The sequence below is a fragment of the Pristiophorus japonicus genome, chromosome 2, assembly GCF_044704955.1.
Source record: "Pristiophorus japonicus isolate sPriJap1 chromosome 2, sPriJap1.hap1, whole genome shotgun sequence".
Taxonomy (NCBI): domain Eukaryota; kingdom Metazoa; phylum Chordata; class Chondrichthyes; family Pristiophoridae; genus Pristiophorus; species Pristiophorus japonicus.
Genome location: NC_091978.1, coordinates 331,909,867 through 331,926,666, shown reverse-complemented (window position 1 = coordinate 331,926,666; position 16,800 = coordinate 331,909,867). Strand labels below are relative to the sequence as shown.

General features: G+C 49.3%; 1 protein-coding gene across 6 annotated transcripts in view; it reads right to left on the bottom strand.

The window, feature by feature from the left end:
• The window catches only part of inpp4b (inositol polyphosphate-4-phosphatase type II B), a 697,459-nt gene that overhangs the window by 163,247 nt on the left and 517,412 nt on the right, over window positions 1-16,800 (bottom strand). For all 6 annotated transcript variants that reach the window (XM_070872076.1, XM_070872113.1, XM_070872087.1 and 3 more), the window contains 2 exons: window positions 3,049-3,255; window positions 669-807 (listed from right to left, as the gene is read on the bottom strand). In XM_070872076.1, coding sequence (XP_070728177.1) covers window positions 669-807; window positions 3,049-3,255 — 346 coding nt within the window. The remainder of the gene's footprint in view (window positions 1-668; window positions 808-3,048; window positions 3,256-16,800) is intronic.

The following is a 16,800-nucleotide window of genomic DNA, read 5'->3' as shown; positions in this document are numbered from 1 at the left end:
AAAACGGAGCACCGGGCTGCATGATGGTGGCCTGGTCGACACGAGGGCTGCCATTGTCAGGTCGCCGCAAGAGTTGGCCAACAAATAAAAATGTCAGCTCTAAAGGTTTCCCCTTTAAGCGGCACCCTGGCAGCGGATGTCCGGTCGCGAAGCTGGCGTTGACGCAGCAACTTCCCCCACGAGGCACAAAGGGATTGGCGCAGAGCAGTGAGGGGTCAGTAGACATGCCGATGATGTCATTGCCAGTTGCATGCCGGCTCGGGGCGCTAATCACGGGACACGGCACTGCTGGGACAGTGCCTCCCAAACTTCCGGGGCAATTTTCCCAGTGGTGCTAGTGCCCTCCCCGATCACAAACGCCACTGCGCCCTGTTAGTACCCCCCAGAAGCACGAACGGGGCTACAGAAATGGGCAATTTTGGCCCACACATGCTTTGATGAAACACAATGACCTCTGCTCTTACCGGCCCACAATTTTCTGCCCATTAACGTGAAAAAGAAAACAAGTCAAACAAACTCAAAAACAGTAACAGTAACCCATCTCAAATATCAACATTAAACTAAAATGTGGAATTATACAGTGTTCCCAGTGAAAGATGGATGTAAAGTACGCAGCAGAGTCATTTATCTGCTTTCCTATGGTTTGTGTAACTAGAAATCACACCTACCACATACTGAGGGGGGGATTTGATCAACTGGCGAAGGCTCCAGCTCACATTCTTGCCTGGTGTCACCTTGTTCAAGCAGTCGGTCCACCATTGCAATAATACAGTTCAAGCTTTTGCCCACATTCACCCACACTCTGTCCTGGAAAAAAAAGACAAGTTATATCCAGAACAAAAAGCTGATTTTCTATATTATGATTGTATGTATCAGGAAATTTATAAAATTATTAATTATTGCAAAGATTTGTCTTAATGGAAGGACTTGCAATCTATCATAGTCATAAAACACAAGGTTTATAAGGGTATTGTTTGGGAAGGATTTCAAGTAAGAAGACTGTGGGGCTCAATAGGGATCTGAGTCTATTTTCAACTGGTAGGATCAAGATCTTTCTCTGTCAGCTGTAAGGTTTTAAGTGAAATGAATCTCAAACTAATTTCTAGTCCACATCACAAAGCTATCCTTGATTTACCACAAATTGACAATCTGACTTCGTGTAGCCACAAGGCTGGCATGGAAAATAGAAATGTCACACTGGTGTAATAGGAATTTCTCTTGTGAGGTTGGGGTTATGGCAAATTGTTAGGATAGGGTATAGGTGGTTTGACTCTGTATCTAATCAATTCTATAAATGGACTATCATTGGAGGACATTGGGTGTAATAAATTCTTCATTACCCGCTTTGAAAAGCTCAACATTTAACTGAAAAATATAATTAAAATACTGGCAATGAAATACTAAGGTATGCAGTTAAGTATTATTTCCGAAGCACACATGTTGGTATTCATGAAGGGTAAATTTATTTTTGCCAGCAGTTGACATCATTGTAAACAATGACAGATGGCAAAAAGGGCTCCAATTACCTATTATATGATTTGAGCTGAAGTGTTATTATGCAGCGTGATTTGAAACTAGAGTAATATTAGATGATATGTGACTGCATGTTAGATGCGAATAGCACACCCCATATATTGGGCCCAAGTTTCCACACGCGCCTAGAACGGCGCAGTCCCGACCTGGTCGCCCGTTTTTCGCGCCACAAAGTGCGCCTAAAAAAACCCTCCGTATTCGCCACCTCCCTGCAGGTCCTCTGGCCCTCGGCGCAGTGCAGCACGAGCTGTAGGGGGGCGGAGCCAGGTACCTTCGCTGAAAACAGTGCCGGGACCTCTGCACATGCGAGCTACAGTGGGCGCGCAAGTGCAGTAGCTCCAGGCACCGAACTGTGTGGGAGGGGCCCGAAGCACGCAGCCCCTAGCCCTGGCCGAATGGCCTCACTGGGGCTGCATGAATAAAGCTCCTCCCACGGCCAGCTCCTGCTTTCCCCCCCCCCCCCCCACGACCAGACCCGACACCCGCTGTCCCCCCCCCCCGCCTCCGAACCAGACCCGACACCCGCTCCCCCCCCGACCCGACCTGCGCTCCTGTTCCCGCTCCCTGCCTCCCCGACTGGACCAGACCCGCACCGCGCTCCCGCCCCCCGACCCGACCCCCCCCCCACTGGACCTGACCCGACTCCCGCTCCCGGACTGGATCCGACCTGACCTCCCCCCCGCCCCCTCCCTCTCCCTCCCTCCCCCCCCCCTCTCCATCCCTCCCTCCCTTCCCCCCCCCCACCCCCGACCCGAACCGAACCTCCCCGACCCGACCCAACGCCACCTACCTGTAAATCTGGTGCTGGGGACGGGCCCTGCCCGAAGTCTCGGGCCGGCCCGTTCAGCCTTCGGTCCCGAAAGGCCTGCCTGAAGCACTTTCACACAGGTAGGAAGATGGTTTATTTAATCTTTTCTTTGCTTATAAATGTTTATTCAGGTTGGATTTATTTGTATAATATTTGTATAAGTATAAATAAGGATTTATTATAGAATTTAATGACTTCCCTTCCCCCCCCCTCCCCCCCCCCCCACCTCGTTCTGGATGCCTAATTTGTAACCTGCGCCTGATTTTTTAATGTGTAGAACAGGTTTTTTCAGTTCTACAAAAATCTTCACTGGCTCCATTCTAAGTTAGTTTGGAGTACGTTTTCACTGTGGAAACTTTCAAATCGGGCGTCAGTGGCCGGATACGCCCCCTTTTGAAGAAAAAATTCTGTTCCAAAGTAGAACTGTTCTACCTGACTAGAACTGCAGAAAAAAAAGTGTGGAGAATTGCAATTTCTAAGATAGTCCGTTTTCCACCAGTTGCTCCTAAAAATCAGGCGCAAATCATGTGGAAACTTGGGCCCATATTGTGGTGTACCAGTGCACAGAAATGAAGGTCTTACGATTTCATCATGTGGAATTGATTGGTTTTTAATGAAAAACTAATTAGAGAAAATGCATAAGAAACTATAAACAAGGTTGATACATCAGCTAGTTACAATGTAAAAGTTCTCTAAATATCACTTGCCCAATCTTCCTCATCATATTCAGCATGGTGAGGTATGGAACCTTTGCTGGACCTGCGCTCACTGTTTTCACACTGTTGTTCAGTGTCTTCTGGATTATGGATGAGGGTAGAGTATCTTCTGTTGATGTAACTTGGACGAGCCTTATGTAGAGCTAACAGAGCACTTCTCAGCAATTGGTCTTCAAAGGCATGTATAAACTGCTCAATCTGTGAAAATATGCACACGTATATTAAATAACAGGTTTGGATTTTATGTTTAACGATCTGTCTGCCTCTTAGACAGGGCAATAGGGCCATTCTCCCCTCACCAACCAGATGATAGTTTGAACGATTGGGCTACGCACGTCTTTTAGTATGGCAAATGAAAGATTTACTACCTGAACAAAGGTGGATGGTGAGAAATAACGTCTTCTCTTATGATGAATTTACAACGCTGCTAGTTAGTTCTGCTGTTTTGGTTTAAATTTCAAGTATTTTTGTTTATTTAACCTGCTTACAGAAGTGGCCAATACGGTTGTGTGAGCCCAGACAATGAGTGTCAGCAGGCTATTCAACAGCAGTAGGCATCAGAGCTAAGCCTGACCCTGTCCTTGCTCACACACATCCAGTAGGAGTTGCTGATTAGGAACCCGAAGCCGAGCTGATTTACTCCTTCCTAACCCGTGGGGCTCCAATCGATTGCAGCAGCTGTGTCACTGCCCCTGCTGAAGCCAGCTAACTCATCAGAGAATGGGGATCAAAATTAGGACCTTCCATGTCGGTGCCACACAGCTATTCATCAAATTAACCAACAGGCATAAATGAACATAGTTTTGGAGGCTGAAATTGCCCCACACCCGAAACGGGGCGCACAAACTCCGTTTCAATGGTTTTTAAACCGCAGTTGTGGTTGAGGTCGCCTCTTGAGCGAAATTCCGCTCTTTGTTTTGTTTTTTTTTAAATTCGGATCCGGAAGTCGCTCATAATGGGGGCGGTGACCACACGAGAGGGGCAGATACGCGGTGGTGGCAACAGCTGAGGGGCGGAAATTGGGGGCGATGCAGAGTGACCGCCACAATGACGTCATCACGGCACCGCGTCACCACGGCTCACCCCTTCACTTAAAGGGGAGAGCCTCCGTGATTTTAAAACGTTGGCCCACCCGGCCACCAGCGAGGGTTTCGACTGGGCCAGTGGCCTGGCACCCAAGAGGGGGTGCCAGGCTGCCAATACCAAAACCGGGGAATAATTGTCGGGCTCACATGGCAGTCAGCCGACAAAAAAACAACATGGCGGCAGCGGCAGTGCATCCTCCCCTTTAAGGGAAGCCGCAGTACCGCTGCAGGAAGCCACAATCTCATTGAACCACCGGGGGGAAAAAAAAACAGGTTTTGGCACCGCTGAGTGGGCTGATGATTTTCAGAGGAGAATGTCGCTGTCAGTGGGGTAGGTTGGCGGTGCGCACGGTGATGACGCACTTAACACGGATCAGCAGCAGCAAGCGGTGGGGAAGGGGGGGGTCGGGACACTGCCGGGAAACCTCGGAAGGGAAATTGGGCTATCAGCGGCCATCCCACGAAAAGTCGGCGGTCACTCCACTCTGAGGCGTGGCCGCCGATGTGCGGTGGTAACAGGCCTTATGGAAAGGGGCAATTTCAGCCCCATGGTGTTTTAATGACTAGCTCATTTGACAACATTAAAAAATGAGGAAAATAAAAGAACTTCGATATATACAGCACCTTTCATATTCTCAGGGTGTCCCAAAGCATTTCCCAGCCAATTAATTACTTCTGAAGTGCAGTTGCTGTTTTGTAGGCAAACAAGGCAACCAATTTTCACAAGAGGACACACAAACAGGAAATAAGACCAGTGACAAAATAATCCATTTTTTGGTAATGTTGATTGAGCAATGAATGATGGCCAGGATAGCAGGCAAACACCCTCCCTCAGTGCTGTGACATTTTTTACTTGCAGCTGAATAGGCAGACAGGTTCTCTGTTTAATGTGATATAGGAGAGACAATGCATAACTCTCTTAGTACCAGACTAGTTTATATACTGAAATCCTGGAATAGAAGAGAATTGAAGCCACAACCTTCTTAGAGGTGCTAATGCAAGCTGACAAATGATATCCTAGCAAAAGCTGACACCACTTAAATGATAACATCAGGGGATGCATTTTGATAACTGACCTTTAACTACAGGTTCAGATTTGCCAGAAGAAAGTGGGCCATTCTGTTTAAAGTGCTAATAAATCTTAGAAACTAAAATTGGAAATTACAATTGCCGATGTTATTGTACGAACATCTAAATCACTCACATCAGATTCTTTTCTCTACTATTTTATTACAGGTAATACCTGTTGTATATAAAAAAAACTCCACGAGGCGGAGTACTGTGAGCTAAACCTAGTGTGACCTTTGTCTTCATTATTACAACTCCAGAGTGCCTAAACAACATGGCAGCCAACCTTTTATACTGGCGCTGCAAGTGGGTGCAGGTGACCATTAGGACTCCAACCGTCGCGCCCTTTTGGTGGCAAGTATTACATAGTTACATCATCATCATCATAGGCAGTCCCTCGGAATCGAGGAAGACTTACTTCCACTCCTAAAGAGAGTTCTTTGATGACTGAACAGTCCGATACGAGAGCCACAGACCCTGTTACAGGTGGGACAGACATTCGTCGAGGAAAGGGGTGGGAGGGGCTGGTTTGCTGTGCATTCCTTCCGCTGCCTGCGTTTAACCTCTTCACGTTCTTTGCGTTGAGACTCGAAGAGTTCAACGCCCTCCCGGATGCACTTTCTCCACCTCGGGCGGTCTTCGACCAGGGTTTCCCAGGTGTCAGTGGTGATGTCGCACTTTACCAGGGAGGCTTTGAGGGTGTCCTTATACTGTTTCCACTGCCTACCTTTGGTTAGTTTACCATGAAGGAGCTCCGCATAAAGCATTTGCTTAGGGAGTCTCGTATCTGGCATGCGAACTACATGCCCAGCGAGGCTGATCGAGTGTGGTCAGTGCTTCAATACTGGGGATGTTAGCCTGGACGAGGACACTAATGTTGGTGCACCCATCCTCCCAGGGGATTTGCAGGATCTTGCGGAGACATCGTTGGTGATATATCTCCAGCGACTTGAGGTGCCTTCTATACATCGTCCATGCCTCAGATCCATACAGGAGGGCGGGTAATACTACAGCCCTGTAGACCATGAGCTTGGTGGTAGATTTGAGGGCCTGGTCTTCAAACACACTTTTCCTCAGACGGCCGATGGCTCACTGGAGGTGATGTTGAATCTCCGCATCAATGTCTGCCGTTGTTAAGAAGCTCCCGAGATATGGGAAATGGTCCACGTTGTCGAGGGCCGCGCTGTAAATCTTGATGATTGGAGGCAGTGCTGTGTGGCGGGGACAGGCTGGTGGAGGACATTTGTCTTACGGATGTTAAGCGTAAGGCCCATGCTTTCATATGCCTCAGTGAATACATTGACTATATCCTGGAGTTCAGCCTCAGAATGTGCGCAGACACAGGCGTTGTCCGCATACTGCAGCTCAACCACAGAGGTTGGGGTGATCTTGAACCTGGCCTGGAGGCTCTGGTTCTGTAGTTTAGTTCAATCCAGCAGGGAGCTTGTGGATTGTGAGGTGGAGCATGGTGGCGAGGAAGATTGAGAAGAGGGTTGGAGCGATGACGCAGCCCTGTTTGACCCCAGTCCGGACGTGAATTGGTCTGCAATGGATCCATTGGTAAGGATCATGGTCTGCATGTCATCGTGAAGCAGGCAAAGGATGTTGACAAACTTTTGTGGGCACCCGAAACGGAGGAGGACGCTCCATAGACCCTCACGGTTGACAGTGTCAAAAGGCCTTTGTAAGATTGAAAAAGGGCATGTATAAGAGCTGACGCTGCTCCCTGCATTTTTCCTGCAGCTGTCGCGCTGCAAAGATCATGTCCGTTGTGCCCCACAGGGGACGAAATCCGCATTGTGATTCCGGGAGGAGCTCCTCGGCCACAGGGAGAAGATGATTGAGGAGAACTCGAACAACAACTTTCCCAGTGGCTGATAGCAGGGAGATTCCCCTGTAGTTGCTACAGTTGGACTTGTCCCCTTTTTAAAAAATGGTCACAATCACTGCATCTCTAAGATCTCCCAGCATGCTCTCCTCCCTCCAGATGAGAGAGATGAGGTCATGTATCCGCACCAACAATGCCTCTCCGCCATACTTTAACGCCTCAGCAGGGATTCCATCCGCACCTGTAACCTTGTTATTCTTGAGCTGTTTTATGGCTTTGCCTACCTCGTGCAACGTTGGAGTTTCACTGAATTGGTGGCGGGTCGGATGCTGCGGGATGGAGTCAAGAACACTCGAGTCAAAGGCAGAGTCTCGATTGAGGAGACTCTCCATCCTTTCTCCATCCACCACCTATTCTTTAGGTCCTAGGGTTTTGTTGGACCTGAGCCTTGAGCCATCTGTAATGTTGTTTTGCAGCTCCCCAGTTGGGTTGTTGCTTTGAGGCTCAGAAATGCTTTGCGCTTGCGATCTATTAGTTCTTCGATCTCCTGATCATTTTCATCAAACCAGTCCTGATGTTTTCTGAGTGACCAAGTGTCTCTTCACAGGCACTGGTTATAGAGGCCTGGAGGGCAGACCAAACGCTATGGACATTCAGCATCTCAGGGTCATTAAGGCACGCCAGATTGGCTGTGAGGCGCTGGCTGAATAGGACTCTCTTAGCTGAGTCTCTAAGTGCCCCGGAATTAACTTTTTTGCGGAACTGCTTCTACTGTCCCCTTTGCTTTGAGGCAATGTTAATGTTGATGATGGATCAGATTAGGCGGTGGTCCATCCAGCAGTCGTCAGCTCCTGTCATGGCGCGAGTGATGCGCACATCCTTGCGATCCCTGGCTCGGACGATGACAGTCGAGCAGGTGCCAGTGTTTGGAGCGAGGGTGTTGCTACGATGCCTTGTATTTGTCCCTCTGGCGGAAAAGGGTGTTGGTGATGAGGAGTTCGTGTTCTAGACATTTTGTCAGGAGTAGGGTGCCACTTGAGATGGCTTTCCCTACCCCCTCTCTGCCAATCACGCCACCCCAGAGGGCTGTGTCTTTGCCAACCCTGGCATTAAAGTCACCCAGGAGGATCAATTTGTTGCCCGTGGGGACGTAGGACAAGGATGTCTTGAGGTTGGAATAAAAACCCTTTTTAGCCTCATCTGTCGCATCGAATGTAGGTGCTTACATACTGATGACTGTGGTGCATTGGTTCGAGGATAGGGTAAGACTTAGAGTCATGAGGCGTTCGTTAACCCAACAGGGGGAGTCTTTGAGGTGGTCGACCAGCTCATTCTTGACGGCAAAGCCGACTCCACGAAGGTGCCATTCTGCCTCTGGTTTTCCTTTCCAGAAGAAGGTGCAACCTCCACTGTTGTGTATCTGTAAAGCATGCACTCCCATGTTCCGCCACCAGGGAGTGCATCCTCTGAAGTCCCAAGGGATCCCAGCATCCCTTGGGAGCACTGGATATAAGCCGGCCCCTATGGCCTGTTCCTCACTCTGGAGAGTCTTAATAAAGACTGAAGTCACTGTTACTTTAACCTCCCTATGTGCAGTCTCATCTGTGTTAGGAACACAATAACTGGCGACGAGTATATGAATCCAACGCAAAGATGCAGCAAAGTGTGGGCATCCTGGAGAAGTTCTCGCAGGGTGAGGACTGGAAGCCTATGTCGAACGGCTAGACCAGTACTTTGTAGCCAACGAGCTGGACGGAGAAGCAAGCGCTGCAAAAAGGAGAGCGGTCCTCCTCACAGTCTGCGGGGCACCGACCTACAGCTTCATGAAGATCCTTCTGGCTCCAGTGAAACCCACAGATAAGTCGTATGAGGAGCTGTGTACACTGGTTCGGGAGCATCTTAACCAGAGGGAGAGCGTCCCGATGGCGATGTATCGGTTCTACACGTGCCAGCGAGCTACGTCGCCGAGCTAAAGCGACTTGCAGGACAATGTGAGTTTGATGGCTACCTGGAGCAAATGCTCAGAGACTTTTTTGTACTGGGTATTGGTCACGACATCATCCTACGAAAACTTTTGATTGGAGAGACCCTCAGCAAGGCCATTGCGATAGCACAGGCGTTTATGTCCACCAGTGATAACTACAAACAAATCTCAGAGCACACAAGTGCTAGCAATGTTCATAAATTAACTGGAACTGTGTTTATAAGCAGAAATGTACAGGGCAGAAACCACAAGTCTGCAACTGCCTCAGGTATCCCAGATGACTCAAAGTCTGCAACAAAGGATGAATGCAAGGCAATTCACACCTTGTTGGCGTTGTGGAGGCTTCCATTCAACCTATTCATGCCGCTTCAAAGGGTATGTTTGCAAGAGCTGTGGAACAATGGGGCACTTACAACGAGCTTGCAAATGAGCTGCAAGCTCTGCAAAACCTGCTAACCACCACGTGGCAGAGGAAGATCGGTCCATGGTGGATCAAAGCAATTTCAAGCCTGAGAGAGAGGAGGCAGATGCTGAAGTACACGGGGTGCACACATTTTCGATGAAATGTCCACCTATAATGCTAAATGTAAAATTGAATGGCTTACCTGTAGCCATGGAACTGGATACTGGCGCTAGCCAATCCATCATGAGTAAAAAGATGTTTGAGAGACTGTGGTGCAACAAGGCACTCAGACCAGCCCTGAGCCCCATCCACATGAAAATGAGAACGTACACCAAAGAGCTTATCACTGTCATGGGCAGCGCCATGGTCATGGTCACCTACAAGGGCACGGTGCATGAACTGCCACTCTGGATTGTCCCGGGCAATGGCCCCACACTGCTTGGAAGGACCTGGCTGGGCAAATTCCGCTGGAACTGGGATGACATCCGAGCGCTATCACATGTCGATGAGGCCTCATGTACCCAGATTCTTAACAAATTTCCTTCCCTTTTTGAGCCAGGCATTGGAAACTTTTCCGGGGTGAAGGTGCGGATCCACTTGATCCCAGAGGCACGACCCATCTACCACAAGGCGCGAGCGGTACCTCACATGATGAGGGAGAGAGTGGAAATCGAGCTGGACAGGCTGCAACGCGAGGGCATCATCTCCCCAGTGGAATTCAGCGAGTGGGCCAGCCCGATTGTTCCAGTACTCAAATGTGATGGCACGGTCAGGATTTGCGGCGGTTAAAAAGTAACTATTAATCGTTTCTCGCTACAGGACCAATACCCGTTACCTAAGGCAGACGACCTATTTGCGATGCTGGCAGGAGGCAAGACGTTCACCAAGCTCGACCTGACTTCGGCCTACATGATGCAGGAGTTGGAGAAGTCTTCGAAGGGCCTCACCTGCATCAACACGCACAAGGGACTGTTCATCTACAACAGTTGACCGTTTGGAATTCGGTCGGCTGCAGCAATCTTCCAGAGAAACATGGAGAGCCTACTCCAGTCGGTACCACACACGGTGCTTTTTCAGGACGACATATTGGTCACGGGTCGGGACACTGTCGAGCACCTACAAAACCAGGAGGAGATCTTCCAGCGACTGGATCGCGTAGGGCTGCGGCTGAAGAGCTCGAAATGCGTCTTCATGGCAACAGAAGGGGAGTTTATGGGGAGAAAGATCGCGGCGGATGGCATTCGGCCCACAGACGCCAAGGCAGAGGCTATCAGGAACGCACCCAGAGCACAGAATGTCACGGAGCTGCGCTCGTTCCTGGGACTCAACTATTTTGGCAACTTGCTACCTGGGTTAAGCACCCTCTTAGAGCCCCTACATATGTTATTGCATAAAGGTGAGAACTGGGTATAAGGAAAAAAAACAAGTAATTGCTTTTGAGAAAGCCAGAAACATTTTATGCTCCAACAAGCTGCTTGTATTGTATAACACGTGTAAAAGACTTGTGCTCGCATGTGATGCGTCGTCGTACGGAGTCGGGTCTGTATTACAACAAGCTAACGTTGCGAGGAAGTTGCAACCTGTCGGCAATGCCACCAGGAGCTTGTCTAAGGCCAAGAGGGCCTACAGCATGATTAAGAAAGAAGCATTAGCGCGTGTGTTCGGGATAAAGAAAATGCATCAGTACCAGTTTGGCCTCAAATTTGAGCTGGAAACCGATCATAAGCCCCTCATATCCCTGTTCGCTGAAAACAAGGGGATAATTACTAATGCCTCAGCACGCATACCAAGGTGGGCACTCATGCTATCAGCGTATAACTATGCCATCCACCACAGGCCAGGCACCGAGAACTGTGCGAATGCTCTCAGTTGGCTACCATTGCCCACCATGGGGGTGGAAATGGCGCAGCCTGCAAACTTGTTGATGGTGCCGCAGCCCGCAGACTTGTTGGTCATGGAAGCGTTTGAAAATGATAAATCACCTGACACGGCCCGCCAGATTAGGACTTGGACCAGCCAAGATCCTCTGCTAGTAAAAAACTGTGTACTGCATGGGAGCTGGGCCAGCATCCCCGTTGAAATGCAAGAGCTAATCAAGCCGTTCCAGCGGCAAAAGGACGAGCTGTCCATTCAGGCAGACTGCCTGTTGTGGGGTAACCGCGTAGTGCTACCCAAAAAGGGCAGGGAGACGTTCATTTCGGTTCACCACAGCACACACCCGGGTATAGTAATGATGAAAGTGATAGCCAGATCCCACGTGTGGTGGTCCGGTATCGACTCTGACTTAGAGTCCTGTGTATGGCAATGCAGCGTGTGTGCTCAGTTGAGCAACGCGCCCAGAGAGGCACCACTAAGTTTGTGGTCCTGGACCTCCAGACCATGGTCAAGGATCTATGTCGACTATGTGGGCCCGTTTCTCGGTACAATGTTCCTGATGGTGGTGGATGCTTTTTCAAAATGGATTGAATGCGAAATAATGTCGGCAAGCACCACCATTGAAAGCCTGAGGGCCATGTTTGCCACCCACGGTCTGCCTGACATACTGGTCAGTGACAACGGGCCATGTTTTACCAGTGCCGAATTTAAAGAATTCATGACCCACAATGGGGTCAAACATGTCATCTCAGCCCCGTTTAAACCAGCTTCCAATGGGTAGACAGAGCGGGCAGTACAAACAATCAGAGCCTTAAACGAGTCACAGAAGGCTCACTCCAAACCCGCCTGTCCCGAGTACTGCTCAGCTACCGCACGAGACTCCACTCGCTCACAGGGGTGCCCCCGGCTGAGCTACTCATGAAAAGGACACTCAAAGCCAGACTCTCGCTGGTTCACCCCAACCTGCATGATTAGGTAGAGAGCAGGCGGCAGCAACAAAATGTAAACGATGGTCGCGCCACTGTGTCACGGGAAATTGATCTGAATGACCCTGTGTATGTGCTAAACTATGGACATGGTCCCAAGTGAATCACGGGCACGGTGATAGCTAAAGAAGGGAGTCGGGTGTTTGTAGTCAAACTAGACAATGGACAAATTTACAGAAAGCACCTGGACCAAACGAGGCTGCGGTTCACAGACTGCCCTGAACAACCCACAGCAGACACCACCTTTTTCGAGCCCACAACACACATCCAAAGGATCAACACCACCACCCCGGACCAGGAAATCGAACCCATCATGCCCAACAGCCCAGCAAGGCCAAGCTCACCCAGCAGCCCTGCAGGGCCAACAACACGCCAGCCCAGCGAGGACACAGCCAACACACCAGAACAGACATTTGTACCGAGGCGGTCCACCAGGCAAAGAAAGGATCCCGACCGCCTCACCTTGTAAATAGTTTTCACTTTGACTTTGGGGGTGCGGTTGGGCGGGGGGCGGTGACAGGAGTGATGTTGTGTATCTGTAAAGCATGCACTCCCATGTTCCACCACCAGGGAGTGCATCCCCTGAAGTCCCAAGGGATCCCAGCATCCCTTGGGAGCACTGTATATAAGCCGGCCCCCTAAGGCGTGTTCCTCACTCTGGAGTGTCTTAATAAAGACTGAGGTCACTGTTACTTTAACCTCCCTGTGTGCAGTCTCATCTGTGTTAGGAACACAATATCCACCATGTTCCTTCATCTGGCCTTTCCCTGCCCGCCGGGTCTCGCTTAGGGCGGCGATGTCAATGTCAAAACGGCTGAGTTCCCGGGCATCTATGGCGGTGCGGTGTTCCGGCCTGTTGCTCTTGGGATTGTCCATGAGGGTCCTGATGCTCCGGGTCCCGAACTTCATACTGACTGAGTGGAAGATGCCTGAGCGTGAGTTCTTTTAACGTGGGGTGGCCGCTGCACACCGGCAACCACACAGGCTTAGCTGAGCAAGGTCTTGGTCCAGTGGCAAGGGGGTCCAAGACAACTGGAGACCAGGCATAGCTCTATAAGCCTAATTGCCTACGGCAAAGTGTTGGCCTCAGGCTCAGCGCCGAGTAGCGCCATTGATGGTAGATGGCCCGAGGCTTGGTTGGGGGGCAAGCATTAAGAAGGTCACTTCCAAAGTTATTTTAAAAGTTAAAAGTTGATGAAAATTCCTAATTTGTTTAAAAAGTTTCTAAGAGTTGTTTAAAAAGTTTAAGATGTAGATCAATAATAGGTTATAAAAGCTTCCCCAATTGTTTACAAGTTAAGATTGATTAAAAGTTTTTTTTCAAAAAAAGAGTTAAAAGTCGATTAAAAAGTTTAAGATGCAGAGGTCCCTACGGGCCGAGGTAGAAACGGACCGGTGCAGGGGTCCCTTTGATAAAAATCACAATTTATTTTAAAAGTTTCTAAAAGTTATTAAAAAGTCAAAGATGTATATCAATAATGTGTTTAAAAGTATTTCGATTACAAGTCTAAAATGTAAGTTTTAAAAGTTCTTCCAAATTGTTTAAAAAGTTTAAAAGTTGATTAAATGTTTAAAAATGGATGAAAAGTTGGTTAGAAGTTGAAGATGTTGGGTTGAACGGCGGGCGGCCGGTTCAGCGCCGGCCTGGAGTCCCTTCGGCCGGTTCGATGTCCGCCCCAATCTGTCAGCACAATGAACAGCTGGTGTGCGACCACAGGGATGGGTGTGGGCCGGTCCCTTCGGCCCAGGATTGTAGCAGGCCGGTGTAGAGTCCTTTCGGCCAGAGGTTGCAGCGGGCCGGTGCCGGTGAGTAAAGTGTACTGCTGGTAGAGGAGCTTGTCTGGGCACGGGAAACAAACGAGGTGCTTCCCTGGCTCTGCTTCTCCCTGCATTGGCCACGTATATAACATCACTCCCCCCACCCACCCCCCCTCCAAAGTCTTCGGTACAAGTTATTTACAAGTTGAGGTGATCCGGAACACTTCGCTCCCTGGGTCAATCATCTAAGTTCAAACCCTGGCATTTGTGAGTTGGCTGGACCATTGCTGCACTGCACTTCGGCTGGTCAGACCAGACTGTCAGGAACGGTGGGTTCATCCTCGCGATTGACAGCGAGGTCGATTGCTGGTTCGGTGTGTGTTGGTGGATCGTCGATGGTGATGTCTTTTTCAAGTTGTTCCTGGTTGCCAGTCAATCGCAATTTCGTCTGATCAAAATGCTTTCTGCACGTTTGGCCATTTAACAGTTTGATTATAAACACCCTATTCCCTTCCTTGGCCAAAACAGTGCCAGCAACCCATTTGGGACCATGACCATAATTCAGGACAAACACAGAGTTGTTATCAATGTCACGTGAAACAGCCACGCGATCGTGGGGCATGTTCTGCCGGTGTCGCCGGGTTTCCATGTGATCATTAAGATCCGGGTGGACTAGGGACAGCCTGGTTTTGAGGGCTCTCTTCATTAATAATTCTGCCGAGGGAAGCCAGTGAGCGAGTGGGGTCGCGTCCGGTAACTGAGCAGAATGCGAGACAAGCGGGTCTCATCATCATCCATCACGTGTTTCATGCTCTGCATGATTGTTTGGACTGCCCGCTCCACTTGGCCGTTACACATGGGCTTAAACGGAGCAGACCTGACATACTTGATGCCATTGCGGGCCATAAATTCGTTGAATTCCGAGCTGGTGAAACACGGTCCATTGTCGCTGACAAGGACGTCTGGCAAGCCATGGGTGACGAACATGGCCTGGAGGCTTTCAATGGTGGCTGTGGACGTGCTGGATGACATGATTATACATTTAATCCATTTGGAGTAAGCGTCCACAACAACTAAAAACATCTTTCCTAGAAAGGGGCCGGCAAAATTCACGTGGATCCTGGAATACGGTTTGGAGGTCCATGACCACAGACTCAGTGGAGCCTCCCTTGGTGCATTGCTCAGTTGCGAGCAAGTGTTGCACTGATGCACGCATGACTCCAAGTCCGAGTCAATGCCAAGCCACCAAACATGCGATGTGGCAATTGCCTTCATCATGACTATGCCTGGGTGGGTATTGTGTAGGTCACGTATAAACGTTTCCCTGCCTTTTTTGGCAAAACCATGCGATTACCACAGAAGCGACAATCCGACTGGATGGACAGTTCATCTTTGCGTTGGTGAAACGGTTTAATTTCATCTTGCATTTCCCCGGGAACGGTCGATCAGTTACCATTTAGGACGCAACTCTTTACTAATGATAGCACAGGATCCTGGCTGGTCCAGGTCCTGATCTGGCGAGCTGTGACGGGTGACCCCTCGCTCTCAAAAGCATCCATGACTAGAAGCAAAGCTGCGGGCTGCGTCATTTCAACCCCAGTGGTGGATAATGGTAGCCGACTGAGAGCATCGTCACAGTTTTTAGTGTCTGGTCTGCGGTGGATAACATAGTCATAAGCGGATAATGTTAGTGCCCATCTTTGGATGCGGGACAAGGCATTGATATTTATACCTTCGCTCTCTTAAAACTGCAAAATGAGCGGCTTGTGGTCAGTTTCAAGCTCAAACCGAAGTCCAAATAGGTATTGGTGCATTTTCTTAACCCCATATACACATGCTGATGCCTCTTTCTCGACCATATTATAGGCTCTCAGCCTTAGACAGACTTCTAGACGCGTATGCAACTAGTTGGAGGTTGCCCGATATATTGGTTTGATGTAACACGCAGCCGACCCCGTACAATAAGGCGTCACAAGCTAGCACTAAACATTTACATGGGTCATAGTGTACAAGTAACTTATTTGAACATAGCAGGTTCCTGGCCTTCTCAAAGGCTGTGTCTTGAGATTTGCCCCAAACCCAGTCGTCACCTTTACGTAGCATAATGTGCAAAGGCTCTAACAACGTGCTCAACCCAGGTAGAAAGTTACATAAATAGTTGAGGAGTCCCAGGAATGAATGCAGCTCCGTCACATTCTGTGGTCTGGGTGCATTCTTGATGGCTTCTGTCTTTGAGTCCGTGGGCCTGATGCCATCTGCTGCAATCTTTCTCCCAAAAAATTTGACTTCTGGCGCCAGGAAAACACACTTGGAGCATTTCAGCCTGAGTCCCACTCTGTCTAGGCGACTTAGAATCTCTTCAACGTTGTGTAGTTGTTCGATGGTGTCACGACCAGTGATCAGGATGTCGTCTTGAAACACAATGGTGCGCGGAACAGATTTCAGCAAACTCTCCATGTTTCTCTGGAAAATGGCTGCAGCCGAGCGAATCCCGAAAGGGCACCTGTGGTATATAAACAGCCCTTTGTGTGTGTTGATGCACGTCAGTCTTTTTAAAGATTCAGCCAGCTCCTGTGTCATGTAGGTAGAGGTTAGGTCCAACTTGGTGAATGACTTCCTCCCGGCTAATGTTGCGAACAGGTCATCCATCTTGGGCAGCGGGTACTGGTCCTGTAGTGAGACTCGGTTAATCGTTACCTTGTAGTCTCCGCAGATTCTGACCGTGCCATCACTTTTCAACACCGCAACAATTGGAC